Here is a 23,154-nt window from a genome sequence, read left to right as displayed (position 1 = left end):
ATATTAATTTAGAACTATTTCTTAGACGTCGTCTCAAGTGCATTGATATATACTGATGATTATTCGGTATTTTCCCCCCATTGAGTATACGATGAATCCTCATTATTTAGGGAAACACATAAAATAGTAAAATAAAATACCTCAGCTGTATAAAAGAGCTTTCTTGTAATGAATTAGAATATCTACCGTCAATATTTACGTTTAAAGTTGAATGTTTTTGGGCTATTCACTATGGATTTTGTTTTCGTAAATTCAATATTAGACTTAACATTAACTTTGCAAAGCGTAAAACTTCATTTCCGAAATATATAACACGACTATTTTAGTATAACGACTAATTGAACTGCTTTTAGAATATTTGAAATTGGTAATGAGCATTTAGCAATTATTTTCTAAAGGATAATTGTATCCTGAATGTCATATAAGTAGTTGCATACAAGTTCAATTTTAGCCGGTGCGGTGTTTACGTTTAACAAATTTATTTCTTCAATGTTTTTTTTATTATGTATGTAATAAAAATAATAAAATATATATATATATTTATATGGTGGGTTATACTCACATACACGGTACATATTCTTTCTAAGACTAAAATTATTGTAAGTTTTTTATAGACACTTTGAAACTTTAACTATAGTAGACTCTCGATTATCCGGCTAGTGACTAACCGGCCTCCGTACTACCTTACCAAGTTTAAAAATAATTATAATTCTCAACAATGAAATTATGAATAATTTCAACCCTTTCTCCACGGTACAGTAAAACTCACTAGACCCACCTGTAAAATGTTAAATATTTTTTGAATGAAAAAAGGCTTTCTTCCGATTTTCAGAAGACTCAAAGTAGAGGGGGGGGGGGAACAGGGAAAAGTGATCCATTGAGAAATCACCTGCACAAAATAATTTGGCTTGTCAATGCGAAAATAAGTAGCATTTAAGGAAGTGAGATATCTCGTAAATGCCATGAAGAGGGTTAAAAGTGTTTGTAGTCATATCATAATCGTAAGATCATTGCAAATTTTATCTTAAAATGTCTGAAACGTTTTTGTTCTTGGACTTGATTTTTCTGTCATGAATTTTTGAAACGTACAGTGTATTATGAAGTACATTTATGAAGCAACCTTTGATGTCAGAAAATATGAATAAGAGCGTTTTTTTTTTAGTATAAAAAGGTTGTTTTTGATGGTAGGAAGTGAGCATTCATAGAACTCCGGCCTATCCGGTTTATATGTTATCCGGCCCACCCTATCTATTTACGGGCATCTTTTTTCAGCCAATTCGATGGCAATTTGCCTGTTGTGGCCTTTGTATTTGCATTTGAAACCCTGAGGCTACGAAGCGATACTACGGAATCAAGAATCGTAAGATACCTTCTGAATCCATACGTAACTTATGCATTTGATAGATTAAAGAAACTTGTACAAATATGGATTATATCTTACAATTCAAAACTCCGCGGGCCATTAATCCACTAATTCATACAAGCCCAAAGGCTTCATTTATGTTTCCGTGTTATGGGGTATGGCCCCGTGGTCACCCATGGTTTACTCTCACGGCGCTGATATAAGTCACACAATATTATACTATTATTATGATAGTAACTGAATTTACTGCCTATAATTACAGACGGATTGTGTGCGAAATAACGAGTTCACCGGAATTTTTGTGAGTGGATTATATAGACCCCTGATTATTAGTTATAAATATTTTTTCTCAGGTGCTAAAATAAAACTTTTTAATTTAACAAATATATTATATTTTTTAGATAAAATATGATCTATAGAGACATATATAGAAGATTCCACATTATTTCTAAAACACGTGGCCATCGTACCTTCCATTCCTCAACATCTTAGTATTAGGACAACAGTAACAACAGCTTAGGAAATTTACACGTAGAAACGTACACATGCGCATTAATGAATATCAAGAAACATACATCAAATTACACATATGTATCAACCACCAATATTGTCTGCTTTGATTAAGTTAATTTCCCATCAACCGTATTTTTTTTTCCAATTTTTATAGAAACAAAACCGCTACGATAAAAACTAATTAATTTCAATGTGTTACTCAATACCGGGAAATAAATTTCAAATCATTTTCAGTTTTGTTTCAAAATCAAAACTACTGTAAATTTCTGAAAGACAAAAAAATAAACGTATAAATGTACCCATGTACACATAAATTTTTTTCTCGTTGCCAACCGAGGAAACTTCTGGCAATTTTTTTTTAGCATGATATATATTTTTTTGGTATGTAAAAAAAAAAAGAAGAATGAAATAAAATTTCTTTTTAGTCTGTCGATCTAGCAGTTCGTGTCACGCATGTAAAAACCACTCTGCCAAGGGAGAGAAAAACGCGTTACCCGCGAAAATAATCGATCTCCAAGTACATGTTTCCCAGCGAACATAAAAGAAAAAATATATAGAGAGAAAGGAAAAGAATATATATATATATATATCTGAAGTCTAAAACTTTCTAGTCCAGAGACACCTGCTACCAACCCGAAATCGATCGATTGCTAAAAAAAATATATTTAACTGGGTACAGTGAACCGAAATTCTTAAGTTACCTAATATATATATATACAAGCATTTAAAAATTTTCTTCTCCCTCTTTATTCTATTCTTTAAAAAAGGAGGAAAATTGGGAAAACTTTTTTTTTTCTGGAATTTATTTTGCATACATCGTACTTGGATTTATAATTTTGACGTTACGGTGTAGGTCATGCAAATTTTATCATGCATGCGCTTTATGAACGATAAGTTTTAGTGAAATTAATGGTTTTTTTTTTGTTTTTTTTGCGGCTTTGATGAAATTATGTAAAGCGTGTTTTTAGAAAATTTTGTTTTTATCGCTTAATCTGAGTTTTTAAATTACTTGAATCATTAAGAAATCAGTAATTGATAGGATAGTGGGACCGGGAACTGTTTGAATTAAACAAAAAGTTTAAATTGTTAACATAATTGTTTTAAAACATTTAATGATAGGGTGTATCTCTACGTGTAAAATAGTTAAATGTTCTAATAATTCGGTTTGGCTAGTGTCGTTTTAAAGAATTTAGAATCGCGGGACCGAAAAATGAATGAGGCTTATTTTCAATTTCCGTAAAAATAGTCTTATATTGGTTATGAATACTGTATTAAATTTCACATAATATAAAAAGTGCACGCCGCTTATTAGAATCATGGAAAATGTTATCACTTGGATACCATTATCACTTTTATGGAGAATTGAACAGATCAATACCCTAACATAGGGAAAAACCTCGTTGAAAGTTATTGGGATTGCGGATAATGCTATAGAATTTTTTTTTCGGTTGAAACATTTTTTTTGCGCATTTTGAAGCTAAGGCTTTTAACCAAAGTTTTTTCTCCTGTAAGTTATCGTTATCAGGCTGCAAGATTATGTAGGAAGCTAGAAGGTATTCTATCCCCCTCCTCCTTTATCGACGAACATTTCTGTATTTAACGTCGTAATCAGTCCGTAGTATTCACTGTGATCCATGTACGTGTGGACCTGCTTTTGCAAAGGCCTTCTTAACACTCGATTGTTTCAGTTTGTCAATTTGCATAGTCAGGTGCATAGTTCCTGCATAGAGAATTGTTCATCAATTTGAATGTGATGACAATTTGCATAGTTTATCACATTCAAAATTTATTTTCCCGACAACTTATAATTACGTTAAAAATATCGTAATTCGTGATTACAGTTCCATTCTAACGCCTCACAATGGCTTAATAACAGAAATGAAAGATTTTTGCTCAAATTGTTATGTGAAACCCCGAGTCCAGTGTGATCACATTAAGCGGCATCAACTGTATCATAAAAATAGAAAATGAAGTATGAAAAATAAACTTTTGAGGGGTGTATAAAATTATTGAATAACTAATGTGCCCCCCCCCACACACACACATACTCAGAGTGCCACACGCATATCGGGTGACCTTGGTTCATGAGGCACCCCAGTTGATGAAAGATTAACAACATTTGTGGCAAGCTTTTGCGCTGAGGGCTATTTATTCATATCATTTAAAGAAGAAGAATTTGGATCGGAATTGTGGGACCTTATTGTACAATTAACACAATTTTTGTGCAATTATGTGTTCAGGTGCTGCTACTACTACTACTAAACCACACATGCACCTCGTCCATATTCCTCTGTGGAACCTCTAACGAATTGGTACGTGCGGGAATGTGTGTGTACGTGTAGTGAAACCTGACGTGAAGTTTTTTTCTGTGTAATGCTTGTTATGTGTCGTGCTGCCATCAGCCACCAGTTTTTCTAACTGTGAGTGAAGTGTAATGATTGAATAATTTATCGTTGTAGGCGTGTTGCTCTCTGTGGCGAGACTTTTTAAAGGGGAGATCGGCTCGCATTTGCGCCTCGAAGTAGGGAACCACAGGAAACCAACTTCAGCCGACCACCGCTGCGGTGACGGTGGGGTTCGAACCCGGATCCCCGCGATGCGAGTCCGTCATTATGACCACTCGACCACCACAGCGGCTGTGATCAGGTGCTGCCGTCTACCTTCTAAAAGAGAAACTGGTAGTGAATTAATATTGTTAAGAGCGTGAAGTTTAAATGCTGCGAGTTCTGTTACTGATTGTGGCCAGATTTGTTTCGAATGGGGGACCGATTCGCATTTATGCGTCCAACCTGGGTGAGCGCAGTACAGAGACAATGACAGGACCTCAAAATGCTGACCATCCCCGCTAAGTACAGATTTTGGATAACCTTAGCAATACCCACTAACAAACAGTCTATTGGCTGTGTAACATTTGTGTATGAATATGCATATTTTTTAAGGAATTTATTTTGTTCATCAATGTTAATCGGAATGTTTTAATCCTCTCAACGGCAATAGCGATATGTTTTGCGTCTCTTTTAAACTCTATTTATTTCAGCAATGATGAGCCCAGCTATCTCTGTAAGGCAGGATTTGTTCGCTAACGTGTTTCCCCATGCCCACAACTTTTCAAATCAACTGCTAGTAGGCAGAGTCAACTTTTATTGAAAATTTTATAACATATACATATTTTCCCACACAGTAATATATAGTACAAATATGCTTATAGTATAAGTAATAGAAAAAGCCAGAGTACACTCATGTCTGAAATTTAAGCATATTTTTTTTACAAAATTATTCAAAAATGCTTCCGATTTCTGATCATGGGGGGGGGGGTGAGAGCTCAAGTGCGCGTGTAAATGCGCCGCAGGTCACTTAAGTGACCCGTGGTACATTTACAGATCACTTAAGTGACCTGAAAATAAACCGCTTAGCTCATTTTCACAAAATTTGGTTTGAGGTCGTGGGCCACATTGATAACCTCAAGGGTCAAATTTGATCAGCGGGATCAAGGCCCTCTCCCCTCCCATGGGTTAAACATATATGATCTACACCAGTCTTTCCCAACGTTTTTCGTCCCATCGCCCCATCTTCAGAAATGTTTTTCTCCCATGTCCCCCCTCAACTCAATCTAACCCATAGGGTCCTATGTTACACCCGTAGCTTCTACCGTCCTCAAGAAAACATTCCATCACCCCCCAGGGAGCATTAACACCCACGTTGGGAATCACTGATCTACACAAACAATACTTATGCAAAACTTTTGGACATCTCAGTGTATTTATCTTCCTCGGTTGTTGTATTATCTTTTATTATTCTCGAAGTTTTTGGGCAAAAGCTCAAACTCGCACAATCACCTGCACAAACTCGGGGGAAAAATATTCTTCTTGAGAAAAAAGGTAAGGCATTTTATATACAGAGGGTTTAGTCACTTTCACTGTGGCAAGTACTGATCAGTGAAATTTTAAAAACCGCTTATAAGGTTAAACAGAGCTCGCGGTTGATTTTCATTCTTTGCCCTTAAAAAGGATGTGCAATTTTTTTTTTTTATTTTCCCTCATGGAAACAAAATTAATAGGCTAAGTTTGTAGTTGTTTGGGAATTCAAGTGGATTTTTAACGTTCGCCGTAATGAACGTTCCGCACTTTTCGTTTGAAGCGTTTTGTTTCACTCGATTGCTGTTCACTAATCGAATGATCAGCTCGCTGAAACTTGGATAGTCACAGTATCTCAGACTAATTGAAATGCAGAATCCGGTAAGCAACTGAATCTTTAATTCGAAACAATAAGATACGGCGAGAAAAACGCAATGTTATCTATTCTTCCTGCACACACACACACAAACAAGCACACAAGGCCTATATTTTCGAAAAAGAATGCCCAACACGAATGCAACTGAATCGCATAGTCGAACTTCCGGAATTCGTATCGAATTCATTTTCAAAAATTCGCACAGTTGCGTAGTACTTCTAAAGGGCATGATCATCCGAAATAATGTACTTTTTTGGCTTTGCCGTCATTCTGAAAGGAGCGAATCGATACGTGTTTTAAGTATCGGCTATGGAAGTACGTGAAAGGAAATGCATTTGAAGAATACACAGGCATGAAAGAATTCAGGCAAGAATATATAGGACGTAAATAAAAAGAAAAAAAAAAAAGGAGGTGCGTTTCTCAGTCGATTTCGATCGTCGCTTAGGGCTAAACTCTCAATGTCCCCTTGAATGGAATGCTGATTTATTCACGGGCGATCGTATTGATCGTCGAAGCTCACGGAGAAGAACGTCCTTTTCCTTGGGAAATGGACTGAGTAATCTTAACCAGCTGCGGCTCGAATCGCACGATCTTGAATCAAGCTCTAGACACCGGCAGATCAATTAAAGTGCAGGAATTTCGACCTTTGTATTGTACGGTGCTCTCTTTCTCTCTCTCTCTCAGTCCAGGCAAGTTCTTCGTCGCGGAGTCCCTTGAGAAAGTTCCAGAACTATTCAAGTGAGTATTTAGCTCTCATGATAGTTAATGTTTCACCATCGGTCAAGGAAAGTGAGTTCGATAATGATCGTAAAACGAATGAAACTTTGTGAACTGTGCGTATTTTTCACATAGAAACAAAAGACGGACACTCACTGTGTGTCGAAATGCATTTGGAGTTTTGCATTTCCCTTGTATTTGACTTATTCGTTGGTGATTTCTGGTTTATAAGTTTATTGTTATTGACTTTGAAATAAAAAAATCATTCATATGTCACTAGTAACAAAAATGAACAAAATATTTAATCAAACTTTGTGAACTGTGCGTATTTTTCACATAGAAACAAAAGTGATTAAATATTTTGTTTATTTTTTGTTACTAGTGACATGAATGATTTTTTTACTTCAAAGTGGCAATAACAATAAACTTATAAACCAGAAATCACCAACGAATAAGTCAAATACACGGAAAATGCAAAACTCCAAATGCATTTCGACACACAGTGGGTGTCCGTCTTCAGAGGAAAAATATATAATCACTAATAACGCTGATCAAGAATCCCACTTGGGATGGTTACCATATATTAACTCTCGGTTTTGCATAAAAATCAGTGTGATTATTGGCTATATGTTTTTCCTCTGATGACGGCAACCACCGTGTATCGAAATGCATTTGGAGTTTTGTATTTCCCATGTATTTCCGTTATTCGTTGGTAATTTCTGAGTATTAGTAGGCAAATTTTATCTACTATTCCATAGTAAACGTACTATTATGCTGAGAGAGATAGACGGAGTCCCGTTGGAGACCAGATGACTTTTCTGTCCCAGTTCACCTTGGCGTAATATCCAGAAAATATCTGTTTCCTTGGTACTATTATGCTATTTGAATGACATTTCTTTCTACATAGAGCAGTATCACCAGATTCAATACATTAAAACCTCACTACAACGAGATTCTCGATGAAACAATAAATTCCTTTATAATGATGTTTCTTCATATCTTGTTTGGAATCGCCCATAGTCTAATATTAAACTCCTCTCGATACAACGCTATCCTTTACTACGGTAGATACTTCTATAAAGATTTTTTGATGAGATTTTTTGAAACCATTTTACAACGATATTTTTTTTATATTACTCTTCGAAAATTATCCTTCAATATATTTTTGAACTCGTCACATACTGTATTTTAGTTCTGAGGATGTCTAGCAATTTCGGTATTTGGCATCATCCCATCAACGAAAGTGTTCACTATCACTACTTTTCTGTGATACACCAAAGTTTATTGCGATAAATTTTTTTACCGGACAGTACATCTAACTAAATTTTGCTTATCAACTAATCAATCAAAACTTTTTCCTGCGAATAATTGCTCAAAAGCGCATTTTTTTAGCGCTACTACCAACGCTGGTTTGGCGCATATATATATATAATAGTACCACCAAATTTTTTGCTAGTGCATCAAAATTTTGGTGGCATGTAATGATAATGTTTTTATTTATTTATTTAAATACAAACTACAGACAAAAGCCTAGTTACAGTTTGCATATATGAATACCAGAAAAACATATATGTAAACATATAAAGCATGTAACGATAATCCAACCACATCAGTGATGTCAAACTTAATTGATCCCTGGGCCATATGTTTCAAAATTACCTCTCAAGTGGGACGCCAAGTATTAAAAATTATTGATCTAAAATATATTAATTGGTAATTCAAATTTTTGTTAAATACCAACTAAAAATTATTTGATTGTAATTAAAAATTAATTAAGAAAATTTAAAAAAACTGTTCAATTGAAATCGAAGGGAATTCAAAGAAGAACCACATACACACAAATAAGCCATAAAATTAATTCTACTTACCTACCAACCAAGATTTTTATTGATGAAACTGTCAACACATAGGCATATAATTGAGGATATTCTCGTCTGAATATCTTTTGAACAAATCTAATTCCCTCTAAAATTTACCGGTGCATAAGAAAATTTATTATCTGATCTCATCCTTGAAATTGTATAGTAAAGTCATTCAAAATGTCCTGTAATATTAATGAAAAATGTTATATACCATCCTTGTGTCTTATCATTATGAAACGAAGCATCTTAATGCTTCATTTATAGGAACAGTTTTATCTTGTTTAAAAGTAGAAATAAAACTTTTTTTAAGAACTTTATGACCAAGCATTATATTTCCTTGTAATGAGGTAGCCAGTCGAATTCACTCTACGAGTCTTTAAGAAATTGTGAGAATAAATGCAGCTTGAGGTCTCTAGAGCATTTGAAGTTCGTCACAGGCTTGAGAACGCTGCTGCTTATTTCCAACTCTTTGCAGCAGCAAAGGACCCGCTGATAAATGACGCTATGGCAAAATGGCAGCTCAAGAGTTTTCTGATTGCATTTTTTTCGATCTTGCTGTAAGTCTTGAAGCAAAATTTATATTTTTGCCAGAAATTGCTGACGTACTTCTCTTTCTCTCTGCTACGAGTTTGTTCATAGGAAGCTGAAATTTCTCCTCAGTGCATAATTCAATACATTTTCCCACGACGTCAGAAATATTTTCTCTTGGTGTGGTTTCACGAATAGAAAAAATTTCTATCCTTCAGTGATGTTCATATTGTTGTTGCAAGACCAATGAAATATTCCTTTGATCCACGTCTTGAAATTTAATTGAGCGATATTGAAAAACTCTCTACAAGTGAGAACATTACATCAAACTGATCACGAAAAATTATCAGCCATTGCTGTTATTCTTTCGACCACAATAGGTCTCGCTGTAAAAAAAATATCACGAAGTTCTTAAACTTATTTAAGACAGACATTTTCTGCTGCATTTATCATCCATTCCTTAACCGAAGAACAGTCGCTAAAAGGCTTTGAGTTTTTCGCGAACATGTAGCTGATTATATATACAGTCAAACCTCGTTAATAAGTCACTCTTGGGAGAGCAAAAGTATGACTTGATAAGCGGAGTGACTCGTTAAGCGGAGTAAGCCATAGCTGTACCAATTCCTGCTTGAGGAAAATTGGAACTTCCAAAAAGTGATCCGGTAAGCGGAGCGACGTGTTAACCGGGTGACGCACTAACGAGGTTTGAATGTATATAGCGGCTCTCACACCACACTGCCGATTCATTCGGATTTGTAATTTTTCTGACGCAAATCCAAATAATGAAAAAAAATTATTTGAATTTATTTCTTTAATGAAAAAATTTTTTTGATTTGGATCTTGTTGGGACGTTGCGGACCGCACGCTGGCCCCGAGTTTGACACACCTGCTCTACAGTCTACAACAATATTTTTTCTTGGTCCGCAGAATATCATTTTATCGCGGTTTCAGTGTATTCGAAAAAAAATCTCTTGCACTAATGGGTGACTTCCTGAATGTCTATATGCTTACTAGGCACAGCAAATCTAGAGCCAAGAACACGAATGGTCTTCAATTTATTGGATATAGACATTGCTACAATAAAACTTCCACGCAATGGGCAAGGTGGGCCCTGCCTAAGACAACTGCCTAATTCAGGGGTCCTCAACCTTTCGTGAGTCGCGAGCCTTGGCTATCCTTATCATCTAACGAAGAGCATCCTTGCAGCAATGTTGACATACGTTAGACTGAAATCTGTATTAACTGTAATTCTTAAATGTAATTTGTGTACGCGGAGACGTTTAATTGAAACGTTGATCAAGTGCTCCTGAGCATGAGATCGGACACGAGCACTGAGTTTCAGGAAGCGCGATGGTGTTCGCGAGCAACAGGTTGAATATAGCATTCCTAATTCGATAGAGCCTCAGAGTTTTCGTGATTTCAAAACTCTCTCCCAGTTCTTGGCAGAATCTTTTTGACACTGGGGTGCTATATTCACTTTTTTGTGGGAAATAAATCAAATACAGATATCCTCTCAATCATGTGGCTTACGTGACATGACATAAACGCCAGGGCACAGGATACCGGCAACCGGAAGAACACACGGCATAGGTTTCTAAATAGTGTTCAGTCAGAGCTTTGTGTGGAAGGGGGAAAGGCAACCTAGCGTCACAGAACCCTTAAAAATCCCGGAACCAGAGAAGCTTGTAAATAAATAAAAAATTATTTTCATACTAATAATGCATATTGTTCTTTGTTTTGAATTCTGAAGAAATGTATCATTTAAAAACATTCACGCCATTTCAATGACTAAACAATTCAAAAAAAAAACTTCCAATAAGATTTTTCTACCAACCTCGTTGTTCAAATACTACGGACAACACACGGGAAAAATTTGAGAACGTCATTGAATCGCAATTCTTTTCCTACAAATTATCTTTTGTCCAATGGAAAAATCTGTTGGATTTTTTTAAATATTGAATTTTTTAACCAAAAGCCTGTCCCAACCCCATGCGATGATGAGACGTCGTAAATATAATTTCCCGTTTCATCTGGAAAATATTAGGTTTACCATAGGACCCATATTTTACTGAACATTTCAGTGAAATGCGGGTCATTTTTCAATTTTTTTTTTATTCGCTAGCAATGAGCCTTAATGAACCACGTGAACTTTACGGGACGTCCTTTGTATTAGAAAGGTATTCAAAATTTGTTTCGGTTCCATGGAACAACCACAAGATATCGGCGAGAGCGTTCACGTTGGAAATATCTAGGCTAATGTGTATCAGTTTCCACTTCCGATTTCTAGAATATGCAACGTCTCAATAATCCTAATTTAATTCACCTTCGTGTGTCTAGGAAAAAAAATGAATATGATTTTGTCGATATCAGGGGGTCTTCAAGGCATGGCCGGAGAGCCACGTTTGGCCTTCGGAGTTTTTGGTCGTGGCCCGCCGATCATTTTCAGAAAATGGTTGAAAACATTGAAAAAACGAGTAATTCTAAAATTAACGAAGGAAATAATTTCGGAATTGATGAAAATTCAGAATTACTGAAACAAATAATTTCTCAAAATAAAATAATTTAAAAAAAAAAAAAAACTCATAAATTGGTGAGAGAAGTGATTTCCTAATTTATGATGGAAATTTCACAATGGATAAAAGAATAATTGTATAATTATTGAAAGAAGTGATTTCAAGATATATTGAGATGGAAAATAATCTCAGAATTACTGAAATGAATAATCAAAGAATCATTTAAATTTATTTCGGATTAAAATTAATCTCAGAATTGATTAATTTAATCAGCGACCAATCAAAAACTTTTCAGAACTAATCAAAATTGATAATTAATAAAATAAAAAATTTCAGAATAAATAAAAGTCTTGAATTATTCTTGGTCGTTTATAACTCGGGGTCACCCGTCTGCCCCCCTTCTCTTAAGATATCACTAAATTACATGAGTAGAGAGGTGACCCGCGGGATACGGGGGAAGTTTCAATTTCGTCCGACGTGTCTATAAGGTTGAAGCGCTCGCCCACGGTCTATATCGTAACGCAATGAAAGAGATTAAATATCCATTCAGTTTTATTCAAATATATTTAAGGTAATTAATACGAAAATTCACTGATCTTTTACTCCATATTATTTTTATAAATATTTCAGACATTCATATAACAGGAAAAACTTCCAGCGCTCGAGGTACTCGTCAACATTTATTTCTGATCTTTGCACGAGGAAAGAATAACAACACTTAATGCAGAGTTGATCTTTTGCATAATTAATTTTTTCGTGGAAAATTATATTTTACTTACACGTGCGTGAGGCACATCCGTTCCTAGATAATAACGTACTAAATCATCCTACAAAAGGATTTTTTTTTGAATATTTTAATTTTTTTTTTTTGTAAAACCATTTCCTAAAAGTATGTGTGTTGTGTTTTATGCTTATGCTATCAGAAGTGTCCAGCGCTGCCCGAATTGTCTTTTTACCCGAAGCATTAGGGAAGTGACAAACCATTATAAAGGGGCAAAAGAAATATTGAAAAACATATTTTTCTAGGACATCATGTAACCAATGTAAGCATTCCATAAGTCCATAAGCTACTGTTGAAGCCAGAGAAGAACCATTGTTGCTGAACAGTTTTCAGGAAATATTCCGGACATTATTCTAACTCTGATAAGTTTTTAAAGTAGTCTATATCGATCATTTCGGGCCCTGTTTGGTATTTATACGTATTACCATCATTGAGACGAAACTCTGAACGATTTTTTCGTAAAAATTAAAATAAAAAACATATACTCTTGATTGAAGAGCCAATGATGGAGAAGATTAGAGCTCTAGTTTTCGTCTACGCACGTTACTTTGAACAATGTTCAACAGCATAAATATGCAAAGGTTGCCGGAGATCGTCCAAAATTGGATATTTAAATTGAAACGTACACCAGAAAGACATAAATCAATTTTGCATCCAATTAGATAAATTGATTCCACTAATGAGGATATTACCCGATGAAGATTGAAGAGAAAAATACTTAATGCAAAAATACATATTTCTAGGCTCTACTCTATTAGTTTATTATAACTGAATCACACACACACGTCTCAATAATTTCAATCCTAGCAACAAACAATTATTAATAACTTCGAGTCATATGCAAAAATTTTCAGAACATTGCTTTTAGAAAAACATAGGCAATAACTGATATATTTCATTCAATAGGGGAATTCTGTTTTCCAAAATTATAAATGAAACAAAACCCAAAAAACAAATACCCTTATGAGTTTCAATCTTTCCAAGTTTTTATTGACGAGTAAAATGTGAGATAGTTACGTATCTCCAACAGTAAATGAAATTCATTACATTACTGCACTCATTTTGTAAACGAAAAAGTTCACGTATTCTGCTGAATGTGAATTATACGATACGTAAAATCGGGAGAAATGTGATATAAATGGAAAAAAAATAGGTAATCTTGAAACTCATTCACAACAGACGCAAATATACATGCATAATGCGTGTGAGGGACATAACATTTTTTTAAATTAAAAGTGCTGTTAAGGCAGTATATATGTATTTCTGAGAAAAAAAAATGCTTATGGAGTCAATTAATTGCAAAGAACTCGGAAATCTGCATATATATAATCGATTTTCTGTGTGTGTGTGTGATGGGACCCGACTTAAACGATAGACTGCTTTAAAAGGTCGTCAGAGCAGGGCAAATGCCCTAAATGGGCAAAAAAACTGTCGGCAACAATGGTTTTTGGGCCTCAACAATCATTTTCGGAACGTTTACTTTGGTTACCGTGATTCCCTGGCAATGCGTTTCAGACATGTATATGCCATTACAATGGTTTATCACTTCTTCAATGCTGTACGTTTATGTACAATAGTTTATGCCTTTATAATGGTTTGCCACTGTCTTAAATTCTCCCAGTAATGAGAGCTTTTTGAATAGACACCACCATCATCAGCATCACTTTGAGAGTAAGGCAAAGGATGATCCCCTTAGAAATAAGTGTTGAAATTGTCGATTTTACTGTATAAATGCGGAAATTTAGTGGGGTTTTCCGCCACATCAATAATTTAGAAAATTGTATTGAATTTGCGATTTTTGAAATATTGAGTTCAATTACAGATACGAAGCCAAGAAAATTAAATATGAAGTAATTGGCCGGACTTACTTTTGAGTTGGATATCCAGGCAAAATAACATTGATTTCAACTTTTTATTTACATCTTCTCAAGCTCGAAAATGAAAATATGTCTGTATTGTCTTTTAATATTCAATTGCAGAAAATTCATATACTTTAGGATGTTTTAAAACTAATTATGGGCTCGTAAAGTACATCGAAGAAACTCCACAGCCTTGACTAAGCATTTTTTGAAGCAGAAACAGGCAGATAGATAACTAGCAGTTCAGGGGGGGGGGGGGGCCCTTAAAAAGGAAAAAAATATTTTCATTTTTCTACGTTTCTTTAAATCCACATTTCTTTATTTCATGAGTCGCGCAAGAAGTCCACATATTGGTTATTTTGACGCAGTTTGTATGTCCTTCAAAGAAAGTGGGAGATATCACGTGATCCAAAAAGCCTCATTAAAGAAAACCCGGGCAGCGCCGAGTGTTATATCTAGTATATTATAAAATTGCAAATATGTATCAGAATATCAGTAGCAAAGATTTTTTGTCCTGATGGTTCTAAACTCGAAAACAATTTACTATCGTTTAGAGTTACCACAGACGTGTGTAGGCGGAAACTTAGAAAAACATTTTATGGTCACCGGGATCACAACAACCCTGGCATTCACGTTACGAAGGTATCACGACACCCACACAAGCACCGAACACATACAATATAAGATTATAATATCCCTACAGAGAATAAAGAGACTACCGATCTCATTGATGTCGAATGTATTTCTACTAAAAGCAATGAGAAATAAGTACTAAAATGATGGATATTCCGAAGGGAAATTGTAACTATTTCTCATTAAAACATCATTCCACGATGACCTAAATCGAGTTGACCTGCACGAATTTCATTACTATTTCCACGGATCATATTTTCCATCATTTTATCCAGTGGTCGTTAAAGGCATTTTTTTCCTTGCATTCATATTTTTTAAATCGAGATAATACCCTAAAGAAATTGTTTATTCAATGATGTCCAAAACGTTCAAATGAAAGTACATATTATTTTTCCCGTTTGAGAACAATTAAAACGGATAATGATGGAAAAAAAGAAAATAGCATTGAAAAATATACTACGGCTGAAAATGCTCATTATTAGTCAATTTTGTGTTTGTCGTGAAATAATATTTATATGAAATACAATCACCTGCACGTCTTGGTTTTGAAAAATATTATTCCGGTTTGAAATTTTAAAATTAATAATATAAAACAAGAATCTTTTATTGATTTTTCCTCTAGAATATAAAGATTAACCCGAACTTTTTCTTAGTTAAGTAAATAAATTATTATTTATTGTGATTCATATTCAATTATTAAACAAAAAACCACCGTAGAAAAGGTAGTGATAATAGTGGAAAAGAATTTACCTTCCATAAAAGGGGTTACCAAAATATCTATCAAGAAAAATCTGTTCTAAAAATGAAGAATAATTTTTTTTTTCAAATTCAATTTCAATTTTATTTTCAAAATTAGTAACATAAAACAGTCAAATTTCAATGCTTGTCGTCTAGAGGCATAAGTCTGTACAAAGCGACTAATTAAAAATAAAGACAAAAATGATAAGTAACACAAAAGTTAAAATAAAAAAGTTTAAAGTACAGTTTAAAATTACAATTTAAAAATTAATTTTATCGAATTAAGTTTCGAAGATTGAGTGATCAATTTTAAAATAATTTTGAATACCATTGATCAATTTGAAATTAGTTTGAATCTCTTAACATCGCGTTTATCAATTTAAACTGTTTTTCAAATTTCTAAATATCTTTGATCAATTAAAAATTATTTAAAAACTCTGAATATAGTTGATAAGTTTAAAGTTCTTTTAAAATCCATGAATATTGCTCAACAATTTTAAATTCTTTTAAAATCTCAGTTGATCTGTTTAGAGTGATACCTATAGTTGCCAATCAATACGAATTGCTTTACTAATTACGAACATCTCTGAAATTTATATGACGACACAAAAGAGCATTCTAATCTATCTATTTAAGATCTTTCGTATGTGTGCATGATTTGCTCGTTAAAATTTTCTCTCGTCTCTACCAAAAGAAATATCAAACAAACATGCTTGAGTCATAAAATATAAGGCTCAGAAATCTGCTTTATGTACGTTTGGGAGAATTTTTAATCCAGTAGACGTAACATAGAATTTCTCTAAAAATTTGAAAGATCATGAACGGGGTGAGAAATATGATTTTAAAAAAATTCAGCCGAATAAGCACGGTTTATATAAAACTTCTCTGTCTATCAAATTATCCACTCATGTATTTCAGAATTCCGTACTCACCGTGAGAAGCAATAGTTACGAAGATCGCCAAGCAAAACCAACCGAGGTCCCGCTGCACGTGCATCTTCCCGTTCACATGAAACATGAGGAGGAATCGACACGAAACATTGTCCTAATGTACCTCTCTATCTTGCGTGTAGTTCTATGAGTCAAAATCATCCAATCATCATATTATTTTTTAATAAATGATCTCGATATTGATAATCCACAAGATTTTAAAAATTTACGATTGAAACAGATGATCTTAATAATAATCATAAAATTTAGAAATAAAAGAAGCTAATTTACTAGACGCACGGAAGTAAAATCTCTGTAAAATAAGAATTTTTTTGGTACATATATATATGAGAGGAGCACGCTCTCGTATCGAGTCAGTGAAGAACTCTTTGAGACTGACCCGAAAGTCCTGAAAACAGCCTAGTAGATATTTTCTCCTTCGAACTTGTGATTTCATCGGATCCCGCTTGACGGCGGCGCAGAAACGCAACTATCTCGCCACGTGCCCTCTAGTGCCTCTGAGTGACACTAATTCACGGCAAAAAAAATCGAACAAAAAAAATATAGAGATTCCTTTCCGATCTCCGGGAATTAGTAAATATTCCGTTTCCACAGTAAATTCCCTAATTCGGTTTTTTCCTCTCTCTCTCTGTCTTTTTAAAATAAATTTCTTTTATTTGAAACACGAAATGTGTTAATTTGATTTACATTTTATTTCACATTTTCATATGAACCGATAATTTACGCATGTTTGCTTCTTGGTGACTGATGATTTTTTGCCTTTTTGTGGTATTTATTTTTTTGTTCGGATTATCTTAACGTGAGAGAGAGAGAGAGAAATAAATTATTTTCTAGTTCTTTACGACTAATATATTAAATGATCGTCATTTTGCAGGAGGTTAAGTGATTTCTGCTATGCCGTTCAAAGTGTTACGACGTGATTTTTCGCGCATAATCCGCACCCACAGATTTTATTACTATGAGGAAAAAAATGTCATCTTATACTCTGCATATGTGTACTATATGCCATTGATAATGAAATATGGAAAGGTTGTCGGTCAGAATTTTTTCTTCAAAAAAAGTAATAAAATGCCAACACATTACTCTGGACGGGGTAACATTAGGACAGAGCTCTCCAAATTTTTGTAATTTTGGAACACTTTATTTTCATTTGTTCTGACTTTTGGATCCGAAGTCAATTGTACGCAGACGGCAAGAAAATATTGGAGTTTCCCAACGAGCAGGACAAACTTTGGCACCCTGCTTTGAATTTGCTGAAAGAAATTCCTTTACCCAAATAAATTAATGTCGATTTGTTTCAAGTCGACATGAAGAAATAGGTTAAACTTAATGTTAATTAATTTACATTTGTACAATTTGCCATCTATTTTTGTGTTTCAATAAAACGCAGTGCAATAAGTGAATAATTTTCAATCATTTATAACCTCCCATCATCCGCATTTCAGGAAAAAGTAGCTTAAAACTTGTATTGTTGGTATTATTTATTTTTTTATATTCAGGTTCACCTAATTTTTTTACTCAATTGTTGAAAGTTGTTTACTCAATTGTTCTAGTTCTTAAACTTCAAATACAAATTTATATTTTTATTAGCAATTTCACGACGATTTGAAAATTTGTGAAGATTAGTTTCAAGATTCTTTTGTTAACATTTTCTGAAAGGATGACGTCACTCTCCGCTCTCATACGAAGGTTTTTAACAACTGGCTGTTGCGAAGATGAATTTTCTCTCTTTCCAAATAAAAAACATCATTTAAAATTCCAGTTGTTAAAAATTTTCGTAACCATTCCGACCTGAATTTTTTTGGACGACTGAAAACATTTTTCCTATCAATTTATTTCATCTTTACGTCCAATAAAACATGAATATCGAATATTTTTCTCAAAATTACATTTAAGTGGCGAAATTCTGAAAAGGATATAATTGGCAACATTTGACATTTTGGAAGCAAATATTCAACTTACACAATTTTAAATTAAAAATATAGCCTATGTGTATCATTCTCTGATCATACGAGAAATGAAAATCAATATTATAGCATTGAAATACACTATAAATACATGCTATAATATTCGAATATTTGACATGCAGTCAGAGATGAGAATGATAATGTGGATATCAACAAAGGGAAATTAAGCTGAGTTCATACAGTTTATTGCGATGTCTCAGTAATCGCTGCAAACGTCACAACAGGTGAAATGCGCAACGAGGTGGCTGAGCAAAAAGATGCCCATAACAAATATGGATGTCATATTTCAAAAATACAGCAACCCAATTAAAAATACAACCAGAAACACTAAAGACATTCATGATGAAATGTAATACAATGCCCATAAATAACCATCAGCTCCAACACCCGCCATATCGCTATATTGCAATTTACTGCCATTAGTGAGATGGATTGGATTGCTGTCCATCGGTGGCAGCTTCAAGCTCGTTAAGGAGAATATCATATCTACATCCTGCCTCGGGTTTGAACCTGGTACCATGGCAGCAACATTCACGGTGGTAGAAGAGCATCTAACCACCACACCACTCGAACGCTTAGAAATTCCAACAGCACACAGTGTTCCCAGGTGGTCACCCGCCCAAGTACTAACCACTTTCGATGCTGTTTAGGTTGGTTCGGAGCAACTCCCTATCACTCTGATTCCCGACGAGCACCCACGGCTTCACGTCACCTGCTAATTTGCTTACAATCCCATTGATAACCTGATCGAGCTTATCGATAAAAGTGAAAAAGTATGAGTCCAAGGACACTTCCTTGAGAAACTCCACTTGCGATGCCAGAGAATTCCCCGTTTACCATAACCCGTTAAGAACTATCTGTTAACCACGATACTATACAATTCAGCAAGTTGCCTATAATCTCAATTTCGTGCTGTAAACGCTTCAAGAATTTACCGTGCTGGAACCGATCGAATTCTTTCTGGAAGTCAAGGTGAACAACATCTACATTTTTGCCCTTACCCAAAGACTTGGTCACGTGATCATAGAAGCAAAGGTGGTTAGTTACATATCAATTACACCACACATGAATTATACAGTCTAATACCAAAAAATGAATCTATAATTCTGCAATTTTCAATATTAACTGGTGAAATTCCACACGTTTAACTGTGGAAGGTAAAAACCTTACGTATTAAAATTCGAGTAAACAAATTGGAATAACAAAAAGTTTTCAAATAACATGCGATTACACAAAATATCTTAAATTTTTCGGAGGGATCGTATACATAAACAAATAGAAAAAAAACCTGTTTATGTTGACCCCCCTGTGTGCTCGGAGAAATCATCTACAAAAAATTTCATATTTATTAATGCAATAAATATTAACGGACACGTTTGACTTTGAAGTTCTCAGTATTAGTCGCCAATGATTGAAGTTGTGGTTCATAAATTGCGAAGCGTTAGTTAAATTTAAATTCCTAAAAAGTATCTTATTTCCAAAATATTTGCCAAAAATGTAATTGTGAATACAAATTTATATATAACTGTTGTGAACATTCCTAAAAATGATTGCTATGTGTACTGCTGCCATCTGCCATCAATTTTTCTAACTATGAATGAAGTGCAATGATTGGATAAGTGTACCGTTGTAGGCCTGTTGCTCTCTGTGGCGAGACTTTTTCAACGGGGAGATTGGCTCGAATTTTCGAAGAACAAATCTCCCGTTAAGAGTCTCGCCTCAGAGAGCAACAGGCCCACAACGGTACAATTATTAAATTATTACACTTCACCGATAGTTAGAAAAACTGATGGCAGATGGTAGCACTACACACAAACATCATGCAGAAACAAACTTCACGTTAAATTCACAACATGTACACGCAAATTCCGGCAGGTGTTCGTTATAAAATCCGTAGAGGAATGTGTACGCGGTGCATGGACGGGAAGTAGTAGTTCCAAAATGGGAGTCAAACCACGGGGGCATGGCTGGTTTTTAGTTTGGTTTGGTTGAGTGTAGTAGTAGTAGTAGTTCCTAAGAATGACAACTTTTGAGCCAATTAAAACTTGCTAACACAGTGATAAATTACCAAAACATAGTCATTTTACATATTTAATATCTCGATAAATATTATATTCGAAAATATGACTATTTTTTTGGCAAAAACATTTTTACAATTGCAAGCATGCTTCCAAAGTCAACGGTTGCATCGATATCTGCTGTGCGATTTGGGACAGCCTGTATGGGAAAACGTGGCTCCGTATTAATAGTTTATATGATAATAGAGTCCAACAATAAATTATTGATAATCGTACAAAAAAAACTATACTTTTTTGCAACTTATGCCTATAACTCATTAAATATCACAAACAACAGTGCGAGAAAAAAAAACGGAAAGAAAAACACGAGAACATAAAAAAACACACGAGAAATGGTTCATCATCTGAACTACCAGTACCTAGAAAACTGTGAAAATAAACACAGCATTGTCTTTTGTTGTTTTTTTTCGTTGCGTTCTCTATACAAATACATTTGTGTCAAGGTAATCACCATTATCCCAACACAAACCATTCATTTACTTTGTTTTTTTTTTCCCTTCGAACACACAACGGATGTTATCGGATTCCAATTACGATTCCGAGACCCGATAATCGTAACTGCTTTGTGTCAAATCGATAAATGAATACTTAATAAACTGCAGCTTGACTCCAAGGAAAAGTGACAAGAAGAATGAATTATGAACTACTATATGAGAAAATAACAGTGATTTTTCTCAGTATGGTGTGTACTTTCTTCTCCTTCTCGCAATACATCATTTTATCATGCTATTGCTTTGGAGATCGAAATTTTTCCGAGTTAAGACTCACTTATATATATTTTTTGCGATATTTTTAATGAAGAATTATCCAGGCTTGAGAAAGTCATTATTATTTTAAATCTGAATTCAAGCTAACATAAATTGAACGAGTTCTATCCGAACTCATTCAAATTTCTGCGCTCAAATTTTTACGGAAGTATTCTAATTGGCGGATATTTACTGATTTTCTATTCACATTCCGTTAAAAATAAATATAGTTACATGAAATTTTTTCAGCTGCTGTTCAACTTTTGTAGGTGAGTAACGATGCAAAAACTTCATAACTCTATGGCACGTTCTGATATACCTTCCTGATGGATAGTTAAAATTTTAGACATCAATCGCACACATCAATTTCAATTATAGACACCCTGCATATAATACTCGATATATGTAGAATATAATGCATGATATACATTAATAAAACGGATGAAAGCGAATAATATAATAGAGGAATTCATTCCAATCAAAAACCAAAAGGCATCATTTGAAATTGATATGATCAAGAATCCAGATTTTATTTTAAAATATAAAAGAAAATCATATTTTATTGCTCACAACGGTTACTTTCTATATGAATTCGGATCTATGTAAAAATATATGAATATAATATTTCTTTTACGACCGTATATCAAATTGCATTTTCAAGATCAACTCTAATGAGTGACTTCCTTACGAATCTGAAATTTTATACTACCCGATATCCATAATAAGAGTATTTTGTTGATTTGAGAGGAAACATATATACAGCGTGCATAGCTACCAGCACGCACCGCATTGTACCTGCGAACCGTTGATCCTAGAGCCATACTTCCAATTAGAAAAAGTATCTAAATAACGTGTAGAGCTCAGATACACCATTCGTATTGAAATAGGCTGTGTAGTTATAAAAAGAAAAAATTAACTTTTTATTAATAGGTACCCTGCTCTCAAAAACCCATTCGGAAAGTTAATTTGCTGTCTCTCCTGAGGCCAACCAAAAAAAAATCGATGTTTCTAAGTGCAATTACCTGCTGAGATATTTCAAATCAAAAACATTTTTACGTTACTTTTATTAAAAAAACTTTATTTGCAATTTTATTTTTTCGTTTACATTATTCCAAATTTCAGTTTTTTTTTGTGTAATTAATTCAAAGTAATATATAATCTTATGAGCATTAATTAACTCTTTTAAATCCCACGTACGTTAAATATTCATTATCAACATCATCAAAATCCAAAAGCCATTTGTGAATCAAAATGCATTGTGAGCTCTGGTCCGAGTTAGGCCTGACCGTTCATGTACAGTCCTGTTCAATGTACACAGGCTCTAACGAAAGATTAAAAACTCGTTGCCTTTGTAGTTTAAGGCACCCACCCGTCAAGTGAAAGGACGTGGGTTTGATTCTCCGCAAGGGCAGTTGAATTTCTTTTCTTTCCCGAATTCATCTCGCATCATCCAACGGTCGAAAACCTTCGTATGGGTAGTGAAGAAAGACATTATCCTTGGATCATCAAAATAATCCATTAATTACTACTAAAGCATTTGTGACGTCTCTTCAATTATTTTATTATCCTTTCATACACATGAAAATTACTTGAAGTTATTTTATATCTTCTATTACCCGAAAGATTATTTTTCTCAAATATTAGTAAATGCTAAAGGAAAATGTGTTTTTTATATT

The 23,154-nt window shown here is 34.1% G+C and overlaps 1 protein-coding gene across 1 annotated transcript in view; it reads right to left on the bottom strand.

Moving 5' to 3' along the window:
- Positions 1 to 17,063, bottom strand: part of LOC149076160 (protein sidekick-like) — a 74,847-nt gene extending 57,784 nt beyond the window's left edge. Inside the window, exon 1 of the mRNA XM_089243708.1 lies at positions 16,670 to 17,063. Coding sequence (XP_089099834.1) covers positions 16,670 to 16,754 — 85 coding nt within the window. The 5' untranslated portion in view covers positions 16,755 to 17,063. The remainder of the gene's footprint in view (positions 1 to 16,669) is intronic.
- Between the last annotated feature and the right edge of the window lie 6,091 nt (positions 17,064 to 23,154).

The sequence above is a fragment of the Pholcus phalangioides genome, unplaced genomic scaffold (assembly GCF_987345545.1).
Source record: "Pholcus phalangioides strain wild (caught in Gottingen) unplaced genomic scaffold, Ppha-v1.0 ptg000015l_1, whole genome shotgun sequence".
NCBI classification, from domain to species: domain Eukaryota; kingdom Metazoa; phylum Arthropoda; class Arachnida; order Araneae; family Pholcidae; genus Pholcus; species Pholcus phalangioides.
The sequence above is the reverse complement of the archived record's forward strand: the minus strand, read 5'-3'. Positions and strand labels throughout refer to the sequence as shown.